The 22,813-nt window shown below is 45.7% G+C and overlaps 1 protein-coding gene across 1 annotated transcript in view; it reads right to left on the bottom strand.

The window, feature by feature from the left end:
• Positions 1-22,813, bottom strand: part of LOC306775047 (receptor-type tyrosine-protein phosphatase gamma-like) — a gene marked incomplete at both ends in the record, with an annotated part of 879,186 nt that overhangs the window by 433,679 nt on the left and 422,694 nt on the right. The window contains one exon of the mRNA XM_079265258.1: positions 22,569-22,664. Coding sequence (XP_079121384.1) covers positions 22,569-22,664 — 96 coding nt within the window. The remainder of the gene's footprint in view (positions 1-22,568; positions 22,665-22,813) is intronic.

The following is a 22,813-nucleotide window of genomic DNA, read 5'->3' as shown; positions in this document are numbered from 1 at the left end:
TTCTTGTATTTGTGTGGAACAAATTTGATATTGATTTGATTTACCTACTAAGAGAAACAAGCCAAAGTATAAAGACTTTAACTTCCTGTTACCAGTAGGTGGCGCTATGACTATGATTCAAAATTGGCCTGCAGATGTCTTCAGGCCTGGAGTCTAATCAAACACATGACATCTGGTAAAGATCTGATGATGTGGAGTCGAGTTACATCAGTTTATTCGTTCATGGCGAAGGATCGAAATTCGCCGAGCCGCCACGTCGCCGCCCTTCAGTAACTTCTTACAATCTTCACAATGAAGCATTATCAAGGTCTTAAGGCTTGTTTGACAACATTTGAGAGGGATCTGATTAATCTGTGAGGAGCAGGATGTCAAAGTACGCAGCGTACAACTTCCGGTTGCCACTAGGTGGCGCTATCACTATGATTCTAAATTATCATACAGATGTGTTCCGGGTCAGGATGTTATGACATATGAGAGATTTGGAGCAGATTCGACAATGTACGGCCGAGTTACAACAACTTCCTGTTTCGTGGCGAATGGTGTTTCTTTGACGCCACGCCACGGCCACATAGTTCGATAACTTTTTGATCTTTGAGTAACTTTTCACTGCCAAGGTCTCAAGAGCAGACTCGCCGAATCTGAAGTCAATCGGGTCAAATCTCTGGGAGGAGTTCGTTAAAGTATGACGCCTTGAAACGGTCAAAAACCGTCATAAAAGTAAAAATGGCCGACTTCCTGTTTGGTTTTGAGAAAACTTCCAAGAGGATTTTTGGTGCGTCTCATCACGTTCCACATAACTACCAACTTTCATACAGCTGGGTGAAACCTGATGTTGGGGCTACTCAATAGGGGGCGCTAGCGAGCCAATATTTCATACCGCAGCTGGACACCCCAATCAGACTGCAATTTTCGCAAATTCTGGCTTGCGTGCCAAATTTCACAAACGTCCCAATATCCCAAGCACCTCCTTTTTGCGACGAAACACTAAAAATAATAATAATAATAAGAAGAATAATAAACATTCGAAATTCAATAGGTCCTCCGCTCCGACTACGTCGGTGCTCGGGCCCTAATAAGAATAATTAAAGCTGCGAGCAGCGATGAGCGGGCCCTCGCAATATGCACGTCGGGGTGCATGCACGTCGGGGTGCCGGCGGGACTCCGGCCTGCACGGCCGAGAACGTCAGCGACCGTCGGACGGCGCGAGGACTCTGGTTGATGCTGTCATTCAGTTCCGTGACCGTCAGACACTGCATGCAGGTTCAGAGCATGGCCCCAAGAGACTTTTATTTAAGTCCATATGTGATACATGTTCCTACCAAATTTCATACATCTAGGTGAAACGTACTGCGAGGGCTGCTTCGTTGAAATGTTGTAGGGGGCGCTATTGAGCCGATTTGCCACTCTGAACCAATAAAATCATATTATACAACTACATTTTGGGCTTTAAATGTGTATGCCAAGTTTGCTTATGTTTCGAGCATTTTTAGCCTCTCAAAATGACCTTCGTTGTTAACGGCGAAGACTGCATCGCCACGGCAACGGCGTTCGACGAAACATCAAAAGCTTCATGATCTGGCATTATGAACTATTTGTGTGGAACAAATTTGATATTGATTTGATTTACCTACTAAGAGAAACAAGCCAAAGTATCAAGACTTTAACTTCCTGTTACCAGTAGGTGGCGCTATGACTATGATTCAAAATTGGCCTGCAGATGTCTTCAGGCCTGGAGTCTAATCAAACACGTGAAATCTGGTAAAGATCTGATGATGTGGAGTCGAGTTACATCAGTTTATTCGTTCATGGCGAAGGATCGAAATTCCGTTGCCACGGCAACAGCTTTTCACGAAACAACAAGCTTTGAGTAACTTTTCATCACAAAGGTCTTTAGACTGTACCGACCAAATTTGAAGTTGATCTGATGAATTCCCTAGGAGGAGTTCGTTAAAGTGCAGCGCCTGGAAATGACAAAAACGACATGAGAAATTCATAAAAAATGCAAAATGGCTGACTTCCGGTTGGGTTTAGAGCATAGCCCCAAGAGACTTTTATTGAAGTCCATATGCGATACATGTTCCTACCACATTTCATACATCTAGGTCAAACGTACTGCGAGGGCTGCTTCGTCGAAATTTTGTAGGGGACGCTATTGAGCCGATTTGGCACTCTGAACCAATAAAATCAGATTCTGTAACTACATTTCGGCCTTGTAATCTACTTGCCAAGTTTGCTTATGTTTCGAGCATTTTTAGCCTCTCAAAATGACCTTCGTTGTTAACGGCGAAGACTGCATCGCCACGGCAACGGCGTTCGACGAAACATCAAAAGCTTCATGATCTGGCATTATGAACTTCTTCTATTTGTGTGGAACAAATTTGATATTGATTTGATTTACCTACTAAGAGAAACAAGCCAAAGTATAAAGACTTTAACTTCCTGTTACCAGTAGGTGGCGCTATGACTATGATTCAAAATTGGCCTGCAGATGTCTTCAGGCCTGGAGTCTAATCAAACACGTGAAATCTGGTAAAGATCTGATGATGTGGAGTCGAGTTACATCAGTTTATTCGTTCATGGCGAAGGATCGAAATTCGCCGAGCCGCCACGTCGCCGCCCTTCAGTAACTTCTTACAATCTTCACAATGAAGCATTATCAAGGTCTTAAGGCTTGTTTGACAACATTTGAGAGGGATCTGATTAATCTGTGAGGAGCAGGATGTCAAAGTACGCAGCGTACAACTTCCGGTTGCCACTAGGTGGCGCTATCACTATGATTCTAAATTATCATACAGATGTGTTCCGGGTCAGGATGTTATGACATATGAGAGATTTGGAGCAGATTCGACAATGTACGGCCGAGTTACAACAACTTCCTGTTTCGTGGCGAATGGTGTTTCTTTGACGCCACGCCACGGCCACATAGTTCGATAACTTTTTGATCTTTGAGTAACTTTTCACTGCCAAGGTCTCAAGAGCAGACTAGCCGAATCTGAAGTCAATCGGGTCAAATCTCTGGGAGGAGTTCGTTAAAGTATGACGCCTTGAAACGGTCAAAAAACGTCATAAAAGCAAAAATGGCCGACTTCCTGTTTGGTTTAGACAAAACGGCCAAGAGGATTTTTTGTGCGTCTCATCACGTTCCACATACCGACCAAATTTCATACAGCTGGGTGAATCCTGATGTTGGGGCTACTCAATAGGGGGCGCTAGCGAGCCAATATTTCATACCGCAGCTGGGCACCCCAATCAGACTGCAATTTTCGCAAATTCTGGCTTGCGTGCCAAATTTCACAACATTCCCAATATCCCAAGCACCTCCTTTTTGCCATGAAAGCGGAAGAAGAAGAATAATAAGAATAAACATTACGGTTTCAATAGGTCCTCCGCTCCGACTACGTCGGTGCTCGGGCCCTAATAATAAACATTCGAAATTCAATAGGTCCTCCGCTCCGACTACGTCGGTGCTCGGGCCCTAATAAACATTCGAAATTCAATAGGTCCTCCGCTCCGACTACATCGGTGCTCGGGCCCTAATAAACATTCGAAATTCAATAGGTCCTCCGCTCCGACTACGTCGGTGCTCGGGCCCTAATAAGAATAAGAATAAACATTCGAAATTCAATAGGTCCTCCGCTCCGACTACGTCGGTGCTCGGGCCCTAATAAACATTCGAAATTCAATAGGTCCTCCGCTCCGACTACGTCGGTGCTCGGGCCCTAATAATAAACATTCGAAATTCAATAGGTCCTCCGCTCCGACTACGTCGGTGCTCGGGCCCTAATAATAAACATTCGAAATTCAATAGGTCCTCCGCTCCGACTACGTCGGTGCTCGGGCCCTAATAAACATTACAGTTTCAATAGGTCCTCCGCTCCGACTACGTCGGTGCTCGGGCCCTAATAAAGGTGGCCATGGAGACACAGAGAGAACATGACGTACAGAGAGACAGTGAGGAGGAGAAAAAGAAAGGAGGACAGAGGGAATTAGCGTTTCATTATTGATGTTTGTCTCTGAAAAGCCCACAGGCTCGTCCCCCGGGATCCTCAGCCACCGGGCCTCACATCACAATGTCCTACTCTTTCTCTATCCACCCCTTTATCCCCCTTCAAATCCTGTGTCACTCGCTCTGTCTCTTCAATCCTCCCCACAACTCCATCTCCCTCTTTCTCTCCGGGGACAAGCCACTGCACTGACGAATCAGAAAAAAGACAATGTGGTACGATGTGACATGTTCTTATATTTCTCTCCAATGCCACTTTTCTCTCTCTCTCCCATCGCCTGTCCCTTCCTCCCACTGTCATCCATCCAGAACCCTCACTATCTATCCTCTTCTCTCCTGACTTCCTTCACCTCCTTTGTCTTACAGAGACGCCCCCCCTCCCCTTGCCTTTGGCAGCACTAACTGCTGATAAATCAATGGTACAATGGATGCAATTGTTGGACTTCTTTCAAAGACGACACATCGGAGTGCAGAGTTACTAATTACATCGATGACCAATTCGTCAGTAGATAGTGTAAGACAGGGAGAGAGGAGGACAAGGAACTCTGGCATTGTTTTGCTTTTATTTACCGGTTAGTTTCAGAACTAACAAATGGACAACTGGCCTTCATGTTGTTCTTAGATCTAGGCAAAAAGGATACAGGTTTTCTGACATTTATTAGAGCAAGTCTATAATAAACCAGTCTTATGGTCATGTTATATAGACTAAACAATGTGGGTCCTTGTGGTTAATTCAGCTCCAAGCTAATACATATTTGGCTTTCTTGTCAATTTTAGATTGAAACAAAGAGATTGTAGGCCTTTAGTGTTTTCCTGTTGTGGGTCGAGACTAAAAGCAGTTGGACCTTCCAGTCATTGCTAGGTACAGATCTAGGCTTCAGGAGACTGGGCCTTGTGACCATTCTTAGACCTGGGCTTCAGGAGACTGGGCCTTGTGACCATTCTTAGACCTGGGCTTCAGGAGACTGGGCCTTGTGACCATTCATAGACCTAGGCTTCAGGAGACTGGGCCTTGTGACCATTCTTAGACCTGGGCTTCAGGAGACTGGGCCTTGTGACCATTCTTAGACGGAGGCTTCAGGAGACTGGGCCTTGTGACCATTCTTAGACCGAGGCTTCAGGAGACTGGGCCTTGTGACCATTCTTAGACCTGGGCTTCAGGAGACTGGGCCTTGTGACCATTCTTAGACCAAGGCTTCAGGAGACTGGGCCTTGTGACCATTCTTAGACCGAGGCTTCAGGAGACTGGGCCTTGTGACCATTCTTAGACCTAGGCTTCAGGAGACTGGGCCTTGTGACCATTCTTAGACCGAGGCTTCAGGAGACTGGGCCTTGTGACCATTCTTAGACCTAGGCTTCAGGAGACTGGGCCTTGTGACCATTCTTAGACCTAGGCTTCAGGAGACTGGGCCTTGTGACCATTCTTAGACCGAGGCTTCAGGAGACTGGGCCTTGTGACCATTCTTAGACCGAGGCTTCAGGAGACTGGGCCTTGTGACCATTCTTAGACCTAGGCTTCAGGAGACCGGGCCTTGTCACCATTCTTAGACCTAGGCTTCAGGAGACCGGGCCTTGTGACCATTCTTAGACCTAGGCTTCAGGAGACTGGGCCTTGTGACCATTCTTAGACCTAGGCTTCAGGAGACTGGGCCTTGTGACCATTCTTAGACCTAGGCTTCAGGAGACCGGGCCTTGTGACCATTCTTAGACCTAGGCTTCAGGAGACTGGGCCCTGTGACCATTCTTAGACCTAGGCTTCAGGTGTGCTGTGTACATGTGTGACAATAAAATATGTGGCACTGCTATCAACCTCTGCTATCATTGTCTCACATTTACTATATGATATAAAACTGTACAATACAACTGTGCATTTGCAAGGAACCATAAATTGAGGTAAGGGTTCACTTCATGGCAAGCATGGTTCACAACCTACAGTCCTCCGAATCAAACAACAAAATACGTTGTTTATCCACTCTTTTCAAACTACACATAGAAGCGTCTTTTCATTGCTCTGTGCCTTCCAAAACCCTCATGAAATTGAAAAATGAATCCATTTGCAGGCCCTCTCCCCCTAAACCAGTGGTTCTCAAACTTTTTCTGTCACGCCCCACTTTGGAGGAAATCTTCCTGCCCCACCGCCCCAACACCATTGTAACAAAATGGTCCATAACAACATTTGTGACTCCTCCATCTGTGCTTTTTCAAATAATAGAATAAAGAAAATTGCAATCACTTTCAAGTAAACCAGATTGCTCCATCAGACAAAAACAATCACAATGTGCAATCACTTTGTTCGAACAATGCAAAATAAAGTTCTATCTGTGCTAAAAATAACTCATATTTGGCAAAAAATAGCTTATTGTGGCTGCAATTCACCTGTTTTACACTGAATATCTTTTCAAGATGATACAACAAAGTGCAACCTGTGAAAAACTAAACAAAACAAGTTGAACTATTTGGTTATAAAGAGTTTTACACTGCATATGTTTTCAACAATAACTTGCAACCTGTGTAAAACTAAACTAAATGAGTGCAGGCATGTGTGAGCCATCACGTGTTATCAGTATCAGTGGCTGCAATGAGCTGCTTTCCACTACACATCTTTTTAAAACTTTTACCATCGCTTTATTCCCCGAGCAGCGCAAGTGATGCGGCCCCTGTACGAAGCCCTGAAAGGCAAGGCTATCAAACAGCTTGTGGACTGGACTGAAGAGAGGGAACTTGCATTTGTTGATGCAAAAACAGCTCTGGCAAACGCAACAATGCTGGCACACCCGTCACCTAAGGCTCCGATTGCCATCACCACGGATGCTTCAGACTACGCGGTGGGCGCGGTGCACGAGCAGTGGGTGAAAGGGGCGTGGCAACCGCTGGCTTTCTTCAGTCAACAGTTGCGGCCTAATGAGCGGAAATACAGCACGTTCGATCGGGAGCTCCTCGGCCTCTTTCTGGCCATTCTGCATTTCCGGTTCTTGCTGGAGGCTCGGCCGTTCACTGCGTTTGTGGATCACAAGCCACTGACGTTTGCCATGAGTAAGAGCGCCGAACCATGGTCTGCACGCCAGCAGCAGCAGCTCTCCTTCATATCAGAGTTTACCACGAATCTACAGCATGTAGCGGGCAAGGAAAACCTGGTCGCAGACTGTCTCTCCAGGGCTGTCACTGGGGCTGTCCAGTTAGGCTTGGACTATAACAAGATGGCAGAGGATCAAGTTACAGACCCGGGCGTCCAGGAGTTGACGACGGCAGTTACGGGACTGCGGTTGGAGGAGGTCCCGTTTGGCGAAACTGGCGTTACACTCCTGTGTGATGTCTCCACAGGTCAGCCACGGCCGGTTGTTCCCGACGAATGGAGACAGCAGGTTTTTGATGCTATTCATGGACTGTCACACCCCGGCAAGAGGGCATCGCAGAAGTTGGTCTCAGCAAAGTTCGTCTGGCATGGGCTGAAGAAGGATATACGGAAATGGGCCGGGACTTGTGTGGTGTGCCAGTGCTCCAAGGTGCACCGCCACATAAAGACCCCTTTAGCACAGTTTTCGGTTCCAGAAAGGAGGTTCGATCACGTAAATGTGGACTTGGTAGGACCTTTGCCCCCATCCCGTGGTTTCACACATCTCCTCACGATGGTGGACCGAACCACTCGTTGGCCAGAAGCTGTCCCGTTGTCATCAACAATGGCGGATGAGGTGGCTCGGGCGTTTATTCAGGCTTGGTTCGCCAGGTTCGGAGCCCCAGCTGACGTTTCCTCGGACCGAGGCCCACAGTTTACATCAGAGCTGTGGAATGCAGTGGCAGGAAGTCTTGGGGTGAAGCTCCATCGCACTACCGCCTACTACCCGCAGGCTAATGGATTATGTGAGCGGTTCCACCGGTCGATGAAAGCTGCTCTCCGTGCCAGCCTCAAAGACAGCAGTTGGGTGGACAGGCTTCCGTGGGTCATGTTGGGGCTCAGGTCAGCGGAGTATGTGTTCGTTCGCCAGGACGGCCACCATTGACCCTTTCAACCCCCCTACGTCGGGCCGTTTCGTGTACTGTAGACCGGAGACAAAAACTGCAAGGTCGACATGGGCGGGAAGCTGGAATACGTGTCCGTTGACCGCCTTAAACCAGCACATCTGGACCTGGACCAACCGGTATGGTTGGCTGAACCCCCACGGCGGGGGCGGCCTCGTGCCCTCCCACCTCAGCACGACAAGACCCGGAGGGGGCCTTCAACGGTGGTTCTGCCTCCGGCCCCAGAGACACGGAGTCGGGCTGGTCGGTTGATCCGGGCCCCGAGACATTAATGGTTGGGACTAATCTCGGGAGATATTGAATTATGGGGGGGCGCATGTAGGGAACAACCAAATTCACAGGGCCCCTTTAAGGAAAGGGGTGTAACCCTGGTGACAGGGGGGGTTAAAGGGTGGCAGGAAGTGAATGTGTGTATGTTTTGTATGGATGGAAATAAACGGCCACAAGGTGCAGCCAAAGGGAATACTCGCCTCCTTGTTTGTTTCCACGCACCTACAATATATTTTATTCGCTAATGCTAATCGCGGTTAGCATTTCCCCATTGGCGGTAATGTTAAAATTAGCTTAGAAGCTAGCGTGTCGGACATGTTATGATGTTCAGAGAAGAAGACAACTTTAGTACTGTTAAAAGCAACTTGCCGTTCAACGGGGACACCTGCGGCTTATAGACCAGTGTGGCTTATCTATGTACAAATAATTTTTTCTTTTAAACAATAGCAGGTGCGGCCTATATACAGGCCTATATACAAGTACGGTATGTTTTATGCATGTTTGCCATCCAGAGGGGTTCAATTAAAACAGTTTTAAATATTGAAATACAAAACTGAAATCCAATCCAAATACCTGATAAATCAGTGTTGGGTTCAAAGATGAACTTTGTTAAGGGTAGGGGAACTTTGTTGACATGGTAACAATAATAAACACCTAAACTGTGGTCTTCATTTAAAAAAAGACTGTTGTCTTGGCATTGTAAGTGAGCAGCAGTCTCCCATGTTAAAGTCTGATGGTTTTTAAGAATAATATTGGTAATAATAAATAATATCATAAGCTTGAGGGCATTTTTGAAAAACGATGTGGGGGCATTATGTGGTTGGTAATGAGTTACACAGCGAGGGGACGAGAGGTCCGACTCTTGGTCCTTCAGACTTGCAGGAGGTTGGATTCATTAGACCTGAGGCATCGGGAGGGGGTGTGCTGGTGGAGGAGGTCGGAGAGGAAGGGGGGGCAGGTTGTTGACGGCCTTGTCGGCGGTGAGTAGAATCTTGAAGTATGTCCTCTGTTTAACTGGGAGCCAGTGGAGATAATGGAGGACTGGAGGACTGGAGGGACGTGATCACTGGTTACTAGCCGAGCAGAGTTCTGTAAGTACCAGAGTTCAGCCGTAAAGGACTGAAACATGTACTCCTGCATGGATAGTGAACATTAAATATACTTTAAACATCACTGCTTCACATGACTCAGTTTTTCATGACGTCACTCAATGTGATCAGGATGAGGCTGTTTTGGTAAGTGTCTTTTGATTCATGTTCTTCTTTCCTTGTCCTTGTCTAAATAGGCTCTTTTGTCATTGTGTGTGACTCACCATGTGGAGAATAAGTCAAGTCTCATTCTCTTTGTTCTGTATCTTCTGCCTCCTCTCATGCTACTCTATGATATTAAATGATGTACAAATGCCCCTAAATCATGAGAAATAAGACTCAGTGGGATTCTCTTTTTAATTTAAGAAACACAAAGTAAAAAGTAGAGTGAATGCTGCATGTGATTTACAGCCCAGCTGAGCCTTGGTTTTCCTTATTGCTGCCTCTAGCTGAGTGTGTGGAAACAGTGGGGGCATGCAGCGCCGTAAATAAGCTAATCAAAGGCCAATGATAGCTGTTTACAACTGCCATCTATTCCAATCAGAGGCCGCGGTGCAATGGAATGCTGGGTCATAAAAGCGTGACTTCCAAGTTCAGCCGAGATGATGGGCCCAATTTGTCCTGTAACACGAGTGTGATGATTTCATTAATACATGACACAGGAGCAGCGATGTAGCCGCTGCAGAAGCACACTGATGGAGGGGGAGGGACATGCTTACAAGTAAATGGAGGCACACTGAGGAGGAAGAGAAACAGTCATCAATTACAATGAAGAGTTGTAAAAGGGTTGTTCATGGGATGTTGTAGTGGACTGCATCAGGGGTTCTATTTCATGTCCACAGAGGGTTTTTATATCAGTGACAGCAGACCAGCAACAACATGTAAAGGTCTTCATCACATTTCAAGTATATGATCAAGTTTCACTTGTGAAGATAAGATCAAACTCATTTAGATTTCCTTAAAATATGCTTTTAGTTTGTTTCTCAGTGGATTACAACAGAAGTACAGGCCTCTATAAGGGTGGATGATATTTATGAAAACTTCTATCACAATATATTTAATTGTAAATTGGGGAGATGAAATATTGTGATATAGTAAATGGAAATTTAGTTAAAGATTGACTTTAATCATTTTCAACCTGGACCCTGTTTCCATGTTTTTGTGTCGAAGTGACTGATGGGGCAACAATGTTTCCAGTCGATTATTGAATAAGAACGTCACTGACAGCAGCCAGAGTACAGAAAGCATAGCTCTGTGTTATTCAAAAGACTTTCAACGTCATGGCCGAATATTAAGATGAAGCAATGTGGACGCAAGATTTCAGAAAGAGACTTCTCCGAGCAAGACTTAGACATGATAGCAAAGAGACCGGATTAAGCGAAAGGTAAAGAAAAAGGTTTTATTTCTCTGTCGGGTCCTTTCCATAATGTTGTCAGACACTTATAATAACAATCTGAGCTTGCCAACGTTGGTGAACGTATACGGGCGGTGAGGATTTGCCTCGAGCGATTACATTGCAGCCAATTTAGTGGCTGACGTCTGCAGGTGCACCCAGGCGGGCCAGTGTGCACCCCTCACATCGGGAAAGTGAACATGAAACGGTCACGCAAAACAACTTTAGGTTTAAACAACAGAAGTACTTGGTGAGGGTCAGGAAAACAATTTGAGTTGTGTTTCAATAGGTACGTACGTTACACAACAACAGTATGATTTATCGGCCCCTAAAGAGGCTTTGTGATGAGCCTTACCACTGCCAGTCGGAGATGACGGAGCAACAATCCTCCTGCTTCCCTAATGTCAACAGGGTTCAGTGAGTCAACAACTAACACATCATTGTACTACAGTGTGTAGGCTGCACAAGTAGTCAGAGACGGCAGCCACCAATGGAGCCTCCGGCACAGAAAGCAATGTTACAATTGATGTCTCCATGGCTTTGAGCCCCGTTTTGTTTTAGACTGTAACATGAGTGTGAACATCTTTTAAACTTTTAAAAAGACAAAGCACAGTTGTGTGTTATAAAGAAGGAAAAGCATTCAATTGTATGAGGCGAGGGGGGGGGGGGGCTTTCTACATGCCATTAGACCTGATGGAGCAATCTGGCTGAACAGCAAGACATTTTCAATTTCAGCAGAATATTCTGGTGAGGAGTCTGATTTAAACTTGACACATGGAAATGGAAGAAATAACTGGAGAATTTTCACTTGTTGCCTTATTGCTTCCATGTCAGCATCACATGCAGCAGGCGGCGTTACTTTTACTCAGGGCCTTTACTCTACGAGCACAGAGTGACAGCATGTACACACTATGCAAGCAGGCAGTCAATTGTACATATGCTATGGCAATCCAGAACTATCACCAACAATGGCCCACAAAAACACATGATGTGACATGATGTATGAAGGAATGAACCACCTACTAGTCTGTCTTCACTTGGCTGAAACCACATTCCTCTTAGTAGTAATCATTTTGTGAAAAACAATTGTGACTAAATGTCTTCACAAATTACCTTTTTTTTCCAAAAAGAGAATTAGATGTTGACGACACAAACTGAACTCATTCATTCTTCATTCTTCTCCCCAGACTGGAGCAAAGCAAGCACAGAACCCTCTGTGCTGTTGTGCACATCAGACTGCTCATTATAATGAATCATTCTACAGTTTCTGCTGCAAATCAACAGGCATGTTGGAAACTGACACATTGAAAACAATTCACGCAGTTCTGTGAAATCGTCACATTATCAATTAAAACTTCTCTCTCAGCTACTATTGAAGAAAATCATCATAAACTTTGAATTGAACTTGAATTGAACTGAACACAAGTGTGGGCTCACACGTAAACAGTTATATAACAGTTATATAACGTGTTATATAACTGTTTCGTGGGAAATGATGATCAGCACCAGACAAACTGTAATAAATCTCTTGTAAAAAGTACCAAAACATTTCCGTACTTGGAGCTGTGTCCTATCAGAGGACAAGGGGTCAAAATAGCATAACAACATGTCCTAATTAGGAGTCCAGATGTGTCCTGTTTTGATTCAACAGACTGGTTTGAGTGATGGAACACAGCTGAAGGGGGCGTGAATTTTGACGATAAGAGTGATCTGTGTAAAGCAGTACATGGGAGTCGTTTCAATATACTGAACTGGTTGATGTTGGCTTGATCTTATTAAAACACTTCCCGCTGGTTGCAACTCCGGTTCGCCGTCTCTTCTCGTCATTTTGCCACAACACTACTAACTGCCTCAGGACCGTCCCTGACAGGAAGGTCAGCCCACCCCCCAGGTTTCCATCCAAAACCACGAGGACCCTCTGAAGGGAACCTTCTGACCTGGAGCTCACATTTTAAATGACAGCGCAGGTAGACATGATGTTATAGTCGTACTATAGTCCGTGACTTTATATATACTTTTTTTTATATACACACATCCATACATACAGACTTATGCACGGACAACATGATGACCTTTGGAGCTTGAACATGTCCAAAAAGGTGAATTCAACAACTCTTGGCAGATTATTGGTGCTGCTCTATTCATATCTGAAACTCTGCATCCCAGACAACAAGTATCCCGTGAGCAAAGCTCTCTAACTGTGTGATAGGGTGAGCCCAGTAAGGTGTGAATGTTTTGGATGTAATCGGCTATGATTGCAACACCCTCCAACAATCCCACCTGACGTATAATAATATATTCTTGCTCATCCCACCAGTGTGCTTGTGTGTCACAGGTGTGCCCGACGAGCCAGGTCACGACATTCCAAGTGTGTTTGGCAGGAGCCCTTCCCTGCAGTCTGTTCACAACATACAGAGCAGGTGTACCAGCTTGAACATTTTCAATATGAAAAATGTATTTGCTGATGTCAAGAAATACTGTGCAATGTTGGGAGTTTTTTGAAAAAAAAAAATGGTACACACTATGAAGCACTGGTTAAGTATGAGTAAACACTTAGTTCATCATTCATAAAGCATTTTTCCTACATGTTTTATATCCGGCCCTCTTCTCCTGAAGGAAAATCTCTCTGTTTGTTTCTTACATGAATTAATGGCTGAGAGGTTTGTATTTAACAGTATATTGTTTGCATCTTGCAAAGGATATTGAAATGTTCTTGATCACTTTGTGTTGTGTCTATTTGTGTGAGGATTTGTGTCTAACTCTGCTGGGCCAATGGGCAGACCGAGAGGCTGAACCAGGAGCTAGAAGCCAATAATTCATGTGGAGCGGCTGCAAATCCATCTTCCTGGAGTCGTCACTTGGCCTGGATAGAGTATGCACACAACAGCCATACCTCCACGGCATCAGGTCTCTCCCCCTTTGAGGCCTCCATTGGCTACCAACTTCCCCTTCTACCCAGCCAAGAGGTCGAGATTTCCGTCCCGTCTGTCCAAATCAACCAGCGCCGATGCAGAAGAGTCTGGAGAGAGACTCGTGCCGCCCTACTCCATTCTTCCGAACAAAACAAGCATCTGGCTGATCGCTGCCGCACACCCGCCCCCACCTATCTTCCCGGCCAACAGGTCTGGCTTTCCACCAAGGACATACCCCTACGCACTGAATCCAAGAAGCTCTCTCCCAGATTCATTGGCCCATTCCCCATTGTCTCAGTTATCAACCCGGTCACGGTCAAGCTCAAGCTCCTGCAATCCATGAGGATCCACCCTGTTTTCCATGTGTCTCTGCTCAAGCCCGTTCACTCCAGTCCTCTGAACCCTCCGGCCGAACCCCCTCCACCCCCCCGACTCATCGAAGGCGGCCCGGTTTACACGGTCAACCGTCTCCTGGATGTCCGCCGACGAGGTAGGGGTTACCAATACCTCGTGGATTGGGAGGGGTATGGTGCGGAGGAACGATGCTGGGTTCCTCGCTCCCGGATTATGGATCCAGAGCTACTCCGCACATACCATCGCCTGCACCCCGATAAGCCTGGCGGTTCGCCGGGAGGCTCCCGTTGAGGGGGGGGGGGGGGGGGGGGTACTGTGAGGAGTTATGTCGATCTCTGCTGTGTTTCCCTCAGTAGTGTCCTCCTAAGAGTCCCACCCACTGCCGCGCCTCTCTCCATAGGCACAGCTGTGCCTCATCTCCGGTGATCGCCTCCCTAAATACTCCTGTCACTCTCAACCCAGTTGTCAGTCCGTCCGTTTACCTACCTGGTATTCCGACCCGTGAGTAGTCCATTTGTTGCTCTCTGAAGATCTGAAACTAACGTTGCCTCTCGTTTTTTCGACCTGCCTGCCGTACAGTGCCGAGTTTTCACCTGTACGAGGAAGCCTTCCAGTTCGTTCCTCGGAGATCAATTGTTTAGTCTTGGCGTTCCTGTGTCGAGCCTCGGGTGTCACACAGACGATCCAGCCTGTCTGCCAGCCGCGGACGCGGACCGGCCACTTCCCGGCTAAGATCCGAGCGGAACGCGAGGATGCGCCTCCGTATTGACGTTGACAGTTTTCCTGTCGGCTTCGTCTGCCGCTCCACAGGATTAGCCACTTTCCGGCTTGGAACCGGTCGGAGGCGTGAAGACGCCTCCTATTGACTTTGTCCATTTCCTGTTTTTTCCCTTGACTGAGAGAAATAAACTAACCTTGGTTTTGAAATAGAACTTTGCTGTCTGAGTCTGCATTTGGGTCCGTGAAACACCCCACATCATAACAATTTGCCTGTTCTGTTGAAAAACAATGTGTTTTGAGGCACTGCTGGCCTTTCAATGTCATTTATAAATGCTTTGTAAGGCATAAATAGTCCTCACTTTAGATGAGGTCACACAAAATACTTTACTAAGTACTCGTAAGTACCTGAATCAATCATGAATTGCAGTATTAATATGCGTTTATAAAGCATATATTAACATAGTCCCTAACCATTATATATATATATATAAATGCATAAATAATGTACATCTAAATAAGTTATTAATCATTTACCAACACTTTATAAATGATCTTATTAATCATCTACAACTCTTTAATAATTGGTTTGTAAAATATATAATACTTCATTTACAAATGAGGAATCCATCATTTATAAAGTATGAAAACACAATAATGAAACACATAATAGACAAGCTTATTCATCAAGAATAAAATATTTATAACTTGTTATGAACTGCATACTAATGAATTATTAATGGATGAACAATGCTTTATAAATGATGAATTAAGTGTTTACTCATACTCAACTAATGCTTCATAGTGTGTAGTTATTATAAAGTGTTACCAAAAACATGTAGTTCAATTGTTATTTTTTAATTCAGCCATTTTAATGAAAATGGAAGAAAAAAAAAAAACACTAAGCTCCAACCGCTTAGCTTACTGTCTCTGTGGAGTGTTGTGTGGGAGGCTACTGTAGTACAGTACAGCCTGGTAGAGGACACATTCAGGCTCATTACAGTAGATGCAGTGGCGGCTGGTGGAAAATGTTCTAGGTAGGGCCATCCTATCAATTTCAGCAAACATCCCAGTATGATTTAATGCAAAAAAAATGTAAGTATCAAAGCATTATTACTTGGCAGTTAAATATTTAACATGTATTCCAACACGAAACCAATCAGTAAATAACACTTATATAATATAATATAACATGTTTATTTATTGAGATGCCCCTATGGACCTTGTTATAGGAGGTAAAGATCAGGAGAAGTAAACATGAAGTGTACTTATGAATACTGATGTTAAATTAAGCTATGATGAGTTTTCACTGTTAATTTAACATCTCTATTACATGTTGATGCCTCCATGACCAAGTTAAGCAGATGAGACTGAGGACAGCTATGTAGAATAAAAGATGTTCACTTTGCCCAATATGTAGCTTGACAGAGTTCTCATGTGTGTCCTGGTGTTCTCATGTTTCCTTACCTCCTCATCCCTCACTCCCTACCCTGGTGTTCCCATGTTTCCTTACCTCCTCATCCCTCACTCCCTACCCTGGTGTTCTCATGTTTCCTTACCTCCTCATCCCTCACTCCCTAACTGTCCGTGCTGGATCCGTCCCCGTTGTTTTAAAAAGCTAAATAAATTATTAGCATGACGTCATCCAGCTAGCTAACCTGTCTGGTGTTCAGCTAGTACAGAAGCTTCGCATGTACTGCTTCCCTTTCCCGCGAGTCTGCTGTCTGATTGTGAGGTCAGGCTGATCTGATATCAGCTCTTTGGCTGCAGAATCTCCTCAAAGTTCTCCTCTCAAACGGGTCTTGGAGGAGTAGTGCTCGCGCTGGCGCTCGCCTGTAGAGACTTCTCCTGACGAGAACGCGCAGCTATGGGCCAGATCGTTCTGGCCCACAGCTGAATCTATTTGAGGGCGCTGATTGGCTAAATTGTATGTCACTCATTTATATCTTCAATCAGCAATTGGCTAAACTGCTTCATAGACCCGCCTCTTTTGGGCCAAAACGATCAGGCCCCCCAAGCTGCGCGTTCTCAGAGTGTCGTGCACACAGGCGGAGAGCATGAGCAGGAAAAACATATATTTTGCGCAGATATCATATTTTACACACATTACTGGGTACATTCCATAGTTCAAAAACACAGAATTGCTAAATTTGGTATATTTAACTTTACCGGGTGTAAATAGACAAATAGCTGCAGCGTGCTTCTTACCTGGGTGCAAAGAGACACTCATTAAAGGTCTTCACAGAAGCATGCACATTCAGACGATGAACACCAGGTGCTGGACAGAGAAGCATGTAAATGACGGAAACAAACTAGCATCACAGAACCTGTGTTTTCTTCCTACAAAACAAAGACAGTATTGGGCATGCCTCGTCCACTCTCAGTTTGAGCCTGTGTTCTCAGGTCACCAAAGACAAACTGAAGCATGCGAGCGGGGAAGGAGAGCGAGCAGCACCTGCATGAATGAAAACAAATGAACTTCTGAGGCTGGAGCCCACACACACACTTCTCTTTGCATAGGAACAAGCACACAAGCGCAGACGGTTGAGATTCATCTGCGAGGGCCAAGTTATTGAGGGCACGAGTTCAAATCAATCTTCAGGTTGCGAGCTGCAGCTGCACAATATGATCAGGTTCAGAGGAAATGTGTGCGTACTGCCATATCATAAATCAGAAGAATTGTGGAGGGAGGGAGAGTAAAAAGAAGAGATAGAGTGGCTCCTGTGCTGCAGGACGACTGGAGTTTTACCTTTCAGTAAAAAGGGAGCATTTCATCGGCTGCTCCGGGCTAAACAATCTCTCCATCTTCCTACTCATCTCCTCTGTTTTGTCATAGCTGCAACACTATCCATTCAAACTTCTTTCTCATTATATTGGCGACACATGGTCCTCCAGATAATTATTACTTGAAGTGACCCCACTGACTTCTCCTCTAACACCACCCTCAGGTCAACATTTGAGACGGTGTGAGCTCTTATACAGTAATCTTTTATTAAAACATGAAAGAAATAGTGAAATAATATTTTTTTATTGTTGTTATTAATCTATTGTTATATGTTTAGTTCATATCCCCCCAAAAAAGTATTAATATAATCAAATTCATATTTTTTTTATCTTCCTGTGAATGTAAATATATTTTAAATGTCTCATCATTCACTGGAATGGGATTTGGGTAAACTGTTATCCGTACCCATCAAATAAAAGCAGACAGCTCATGGATGGTGGTAGCTAGCAGAGCTTCCATGAGTCTGAGTTGTTTGTCTGGATATCTGTGTCTTCTCCAGACAGTGTGGTCGAAGTCACACTTCTGCTTTGCTGTGAGACGTATAGAATGCACAGGGACGTCCTTTTGTCCTTTTGGGGTTAACAAGTCACAGTTATGAACTGACCTGCATGCGCAAAAGACAATGTCGATGTAGCACTGAAGTCCACGTTTACGGTCTCATTTAAAAGTGAATGTGCAGGAAGCCACCGAGTCTGTGAGCAGACGATGAGGAGGAGGAGACGGAGCAGAAAGAAAAGCTTTTTGAGCAGCAGGGGCTGCTGTTTCTGTACAGAGTCGGAGCCAGCAGTGATGAATGACTTCACAGCAGTACTGTGACGAATGTCGAGCTGGAGTGATGTAACAGTGGCATGAACATATGACTGCTCAGAGTGAGGTCACATACCTGCGCATGAAAGTGAACTCAATCAGAATTGAAAAGATCAGACTGCGTGGGAGTTGTGATGTTCACATTGCTATAAAAAATACAGATCTGAGTCGTGTGCAAAGAAAAACAGATTCGGGCCACGTTAGACACATACACAGCTGATAGCCAGACAGGAAGAGAGGCTGAAGTGAGAGGGGGAAATATTAACGGGGGGTTAATGGTCCAAGTAAGAGCCCACTTAGGTAATCGATGGCCTCAGATTAACTTTCTATTCCTGCCAATTGAGAGTGTTGGAGCTGACAATGATCCCCCACAGCTCCACTAAACAGGCCTGAGATCACTGCTGGTGGCAGGAGAGTCTGATCGTGATCTATGTCTTACAGCTCACGATCACACGCCATGACACACTCACACACTGATCATCGGGGTTTAGCTTCCGGAAAAAAAACACAGCTAAAACCAAACTGAGGAGACATACAATTCACCCTTTTGAGGATATACAAGCACACACACTGAACTCATTTTAATGCTAATTTTGACGAGCATATTTGACTAGCATACGGACTGAAACTTTTTGTCAACTTTCTCGTGGCTTTCTGTGACTTTTCTTCCTGTTTGTAACGGAGCGCCACAAACAAAGAATGAGTGGGTCCATTGTTTACTCCCGCGATCAGCTGTTTGCGCTGAGGAAACCGCGGCCGCTGCCCGGCGCCAGGCCTGAGATCCTGAGGGCCTGAGGGCACCCGACTGCAGGTCGGGTGCTAAGCGGAGGGCGAAGAGGAGGAAGTACAAACCTTCGGTACCGGCGATCATAACGGGGAACGTGAGGTCTTTGGCGAATAAGACGGATGAACTCGGCGCACTGGTAAAGACTGAGAGGGACTTCCGTGAGTGCAGCGTCACATGTTTCACGGAGACATGGCTGCACGCGGATTTTCCGGATCACAGTGCGTCGCTTCCCGGCTTCAGGACTGTTCGGGCGGACAGAGACGTTGTACAGAGCGGCAAGAAGAGAGGTGGCGGGATTGCTGTGTATGTGAACGAGAGGTGGTGCAATCCCGACCGTGTGTGTGTGAAGGAACGCTTCTGTAGCCCGGACATTGAACTGTTGGCCGTGGGGATGCGTCCATTTTATTTGCCGAGGGAGTTCACGTCCGCCATTGTGGCTGTGTACGTCCCCCCATCAGCTTACGCTGAGGCAGCAGTGGACACCATCCACTCCACTGTGTCTGGATTGCAGATTCAACATCCAGGTGCGTTTTTGACTATTATGGGAGACTTTAATCACACCACTCTGGATAAAGCCCTGCCAACATTCCACCAGTATGTTGACTGCCCCACTCGGAACAATAAAACTCTGGACCTTCTGTATGCTAATGCTAAGGATGCATACAGTGCCACTGCCCTTCCCTCCCTTGGCAGGTCCGATCACAACCTGATCCTGTTTACACCCAGGTATGTTCCTCTGGTGCAGAGGCTGCCTGTGACCACCAGGGCTGTGAGGAGGTGGTCTCAGGCGGCTATCGACGCCCTGCAGGACTGCTTTGAGTCTACGGAGTGGGATGTGCTTTGTGGACCACACGGGGAGGACCTCAACAGCATGACAGACTGTATCACTGACTACATTCAATTCTGCAAACAGACTGCCATTCCATCCCGGACTGTACGCTGCTTTCCCAACAATAAACCTTGGATTACCAGTGACCTGAAAGTTCTTCTTAACAAGAAGAAGGCAGCTTTCAGGTCTGGGGACAGGGACGAGCTCAGGACAGTCCAGCGTGACCTGAGGGTGAAGCTCAGGGAGTGCAAGGACACCTACAGGAGGAAGCTGGAGGCCAAACTCCAGCAGAACAACGTGAAGGAGGTGTGGTCAGGGATGAAGCAGATAACCGGCTTCAAGGTGGGAGGCAGACAACCAGGGGGCTCCCTGGTGAGGGCCAACGAGCTAAACTGTCACTTCAATAGGTTTAGCTCACAGCCTTCATCTGTCTCCTCCACACACCACACCTCCCAAACACCTCCCCCTCTGTCCCCCCTGGTGAGCTGCATGGACTCAGAGCCCTCCACTTCAAAGGGCTCTGCCACCACCGACATAATGACCCCCCCCCCCTCTCTGTGATGACTGGCCAGGTGAGAAGACAGCTGAAGAGACTCCACCAAGGCAAGGCTGCGGGACCTGATGGCATCAGCCCCAGGGTCCTGAAGGCCTGCGCCATCCAGCTGTCTAATGTCCTTCAACAGCTCTTCAACCTGAGCCTGAAGCAGGAGGAAGGTCCCGGTGCTGTGGAAGATGTCGTGCCTGGTTCCTGTACCGAAAAAGACGACACCATCTGGCCTCAATGACTATCGACCAGTTGCCCTCACATCCCATGTGATGAAGGTGCTGGAGAGGCTGGTCTTGGCCCGCCTCCGGCCGCAGGTGAAATCCTCACTGGACCCTCTGCAGTTTGCATACCAGCCTCGTGTGGACGATGCCATCATCTACCTGCTGCAGCGAGCAGGTGGGGGTGAACGCGTCCACCGTCTCCTGGATCACTGACTACCTCAGGGGCAGACCACAGTTTGTCCGACTGGGCCGTGTGCTGTCTGATACGGTGGTCAGTGATATTGGAGCCCCACAGGGAACTGTTCTGTCTCCCTTCCTGTTCACCTTGTACACCACTGACTTCCAGTACAACTCTGTGTCATGCCATCTGCAGAAGTTCTCTGATGACTCTGCAGTGGTCGGGTGTGTAAGGGAGTTAAGAAGGCCGGCTCCATCATTGGCTGCAAACAAGACTATCTGGAAGAGGTGGTGGAGAGGAGGACACTGAAGAAACTATTATCCATATTGGATAACCAGGACCACCCTCTCCACCACCTACTGCAGGGACAGCGGAGCACTTTCTCCAACAGACTGATCCAGCTCCGCTGTCACAAGGACAGATTCAGAAAAACATTCCTGCCCTCTGCCATTAGACTTTATAATAAAACAGCTCGGGCCAGATCGTCGTCCTTCACATCACTACAACGCTACACGGCTGTTGCTTGTTGTTGGTGATCCTGGCTCTACTGTCCAGGTTGTTTAGTTTAGTTTACTAGTTGCTAATTTTATTGAATTAATACCACTATATTCATGGTATATACTGTGCATTTCTATTTTCTATTCTATTCCAGTTTATTTTTTATTTTGTATTAATCTAATCTATTCATCTAATCTATTCCTTCAATTCAATATCTGCTCTGGTATTTTATTGTCCTGTAGATATTGTGCATTCCATATGTTGTATTTTACTCTGTAAATTGCTGTAATTGCTGTAAATTGCTGCTGCTACAAACGAATTTCCCCCTGGGGAGAAATAAAGTTTACATCTATCTATCTATCTATCTATCTATCTATCTATCTATCTTTATTTTTTGTTATCCAACCAACATTTGTATTTCAAGTTCAAGTTTGATTTAGACTCCACAGGCTCATATTTACATAAATAAATAAATATGACCAACAGATGTTCTTCTACTGATTATTGACATAACAATAAAAGCAACATAAACAATAACAATAATACTACTGCTAATAATAACTCATTGAGTCTGTTAATATAATTGAACTAGGTTGAACTGTAACTTTAATGATAAGAATTGTTTAATTTGAGCAACTTACCTTTCGGTATTTCTTAAAGATGCAGAGTAAATTCTGTTTAATGGTGTCCCTCAGCCGTATGCTTTCATCATTTTTGATGGATGTATTTCTGCTCAGTCAAACCCAGAAAACGTTTGAACCAATCGCAATTTAAAATCTTAACACCAGCTCATTATTAATGAAGAACACGTCATTATATCATCGTCCCACATTGTCAGCTGAGCCTCCACAGACTTTACACAGTGAGCTCAAGTCCATCTGATAAGACTTCAGCGAAATGAGGTTTTCACAAAAGAACATCAAAATACTAAAGCCTGCAGCTGCACTGTGTCCACGTGGCCTCCATCTCACATGTACGATGACGAGACAGAACTGTTGTGGTTAGTTGTCACAGACAACAAATAAACCAGCTCAATGATAAACAAACAATGACGAAAGTTTGGTTTCAGGCTGATCCTCCAGACGTGCCTGTTCCTCATCTTTTAATCAGACTTCTGTACACATGCTCAAACACACACTGTACGGGAACAAGAGGCTCCTACCTGAAAGAACACGGCCATGGCTGCGATGATCCTCTTCTGCCTCAGAGCTGCACTGAGGCTGTCAAAGTCATCTGAGTTGTACATGTAGATCTGCATCTGTGACAGACAGAAACACACAGGTTTGGTTGGGGGACACACATTAAATCTTACCGACGCATTAAACTCTATAAACACTACAACACATGGTTCTGACTGTTCATATCTCCCTCACAGTTAACTGCTGATATCACCATCTCTCTTGGAAT

Source organism: Melanostigma gelatinosum, assembly GCF_949748355.1.
Source record: "Melanostigma gelatinosum genome assembly, chromosome: 3".
Taxonomy (NCBI): Eukaryota; Metazoa; Chordata; class Actinopteri; order Perciformes; family Zoarcidae; genus Melanostigma; species Melanostigma gelatinosum.
Note: the sequence above shows the minus strand (reverse complement) of the source record. Positions and strands in the feature narration are given on the sequence as shown.